Here is a 2,299-nt window from a genome sequence, read left to right on the forward strand (position 1 = left end):
ATTTTTAATTATAATTTTTATATATTTTTATTTTTTTTTTTTTTTTTTTTTTCTACAGCTTTATTTTTTATTGATTTATGTTTAATATAATTTTTTATATTTAAAATAAAAAGTTCATAAAAATAATAAAAAAGAGAAATAAATTATAATTTTATTCAAATAAAAGTTTCGCAAATAACATCTATATAAATAGAACTATTTAAAAAAAACTTAAAACAAAATATACTGCTTTAAATATTAGATTTTTATTACAACGAATATAAAAATAAATGATTTATTTTTTTATATTATTTTTGTTTTTTAAAATAAACATATCTTGCATATGATTCCTTATAATTAAAAAGTCATATATATAAAATTAGATAAGTGTATACATATATATATATATATATATAATTATTAAAATAAAATTTCAAAAATTATTTTTTGAACAGTGTTTTAATTTTCATTAAAAAAAAATTTGTAATTTTAAAAAAGGTTTAATAAATATACTTATAAATAATTATGAGTATTTATTAATTTTATAATTAACAAAGTTTTTATATAATTATAATGTTATAATTAAAAATGAACGTTTATTAGGAGTTACTTTATAATACATATTTATGAATTATATATAAATATATTTAATTTTTTTTTTTTTTTTTTTTTTTTTTTTTTCCCCATTGCAAAAATATAAAATGCAAAACGTAGAAAATAAAAAAATAAAAATGAAATTTAAATTGAATAATATTGATAAAAAGAATACTCTTAATTTAAATAAAGGAAAAAATGATATAAATTCAAGATATAATTTGAATTGTACTAATAATAACACTACACAGAATAATATTATAAGTAATAATAAAAGTTCATTAGAAAATTCTAATTCTAATAATTTAATCAACAATATAAAAATAAATATAGTGAGTTCTAACAGTAATAATAATAATAATAATAATAATACTAATAACAATATTATTAGTAATAATAATAATAATAGTAGTTTAAATGGTAATAGTAATAGCAATAATAATAACAGTAATTTACTTAATGGAAATAAATATATTTTAAAAAGTAATTTAAAAATATATTATAAAAATGAAATAATACCTTTTTCTTTTTTATATCATAAAATAATAACTATATTAAAATCTCATTATAATAATCATATAAGCAATAATCCAGTTGTAGCAAATAAAGGAATTTCATTTTTCCATCTAGAAAATATGCTAATTAATTTTGGCTTTAAAGGTGTTGATATAAATAATCATTTTTTATTAAGTTATTTAGCATCATCAAAACAAATTAAAATTGATTTAAATGAAAAAAGAATTTGTTACATTAATCCATATATTGATATTACAAATATAACATCTTTATTAAATAAAATAAATAAATATGGCTTTTTATATGGTTATGAAATCAATGATGATTTAATTAATACCAACAAAGAAATATATAAATGGGTAAACACATTACTGTTTGAAAAAAAAGTTAGATGTATACGATCAAATAATAGCCATTTAAGAGGAAAACTAAAATGTAAAAACCTCCCAACTTTTTGTGATATTTATTCAAAAAATAAATGTGATAATTGTTTTTACAACTTGAAAGGCTTTATATTTTTTCCACTTTCCTATGAACAAATTGAAAAAGAACGTTACACAATTACAAACGATATAAAAACATTATGGGATGAAATTACTTTACCAAATCTTGATAATATTTTAAAAGAATACAAATTAAAATCAACAAATAATCTTTTTTTGAATGATAATATTCAAAAAAGAAAAACTAAAGATGATAAATTTGCACCCATTCTTAAAAAAATGAAAAGAATTTACAATACTCATCTATTTACTCCAGATGAAATTAAAAATGAGTTTATACAAAAAAAATAAAATATACATTTAATATCAAAATTGTAAAAATTATAAAATACACATTAATTTATTACAATGATAAATATAAAAAAAAAAAATTATTGTTGCTTTACAAAATATATCTTAAATATTGTAAAATTTATTAACTTCAAAAAAAAAAAAAAAAAATTTTTCTTTATATCATAGAGTAGTGAGAAATCAAATAAAAGAAATCCTATATTATTATCACATTAAATTTTTAAAAAAAATATATATATATATACACACTATATAAAAAGTATATTATCCCAAGTTTTTTTTTTTTTTTTTTTTTTTTTTTTTTTTTTTTTTTTTTTATATCTTTTTATCTCAAAAGTAAATTTGGTACCCTTTTAAATAACTAATATAATTTTATCATGGTTAATTGAAATTAATCAAAAAAAAAAAAAAAAAAG

General features: G+C 14.8%; 1 protein-coding gene across 1 annotated transcript; it reads left to right on the plus strand.

The window, feature by feature from the left end:
* Nucleotides 1–680: 680 nt before the first annotated feature.
* On the plus strand, nucleotides 681–1,883 carry PGAL8A_00238900 (conserved Plasmodium protein, unknown function; the record flags this gene model as incomplete). The annotated part of the gene is made up of 1 exon (XM_028671121.1): nucleotides 681–1,883. One exon carries the CDS (start codon nucleotides 681–683, stop codon nucleotides 1,881–1,883), a length of 1,203 nt encoding a protein of 400 aa, XP_028527805.1.
* Between the last annotated feature and the right edge of the window lie 416 nt (nucleotides 1,884–2,299).

The sequence above is a fragment of the Plasmodium gallinaceum genome (assembly GCF_900005855.1).
Source record: "Plasmodium gallinaceum strain 8A genome assembly, contig: PGAL8A_v1_76, whole genome shotgun sequence".
Taxonomy (NCBI): domain Eukaryota; phylum Apicomplexa; class Aconoidasida; order Haemosporida; family Plasmodiidae; genus Plasmodium; species Plasmodium gallinaceum.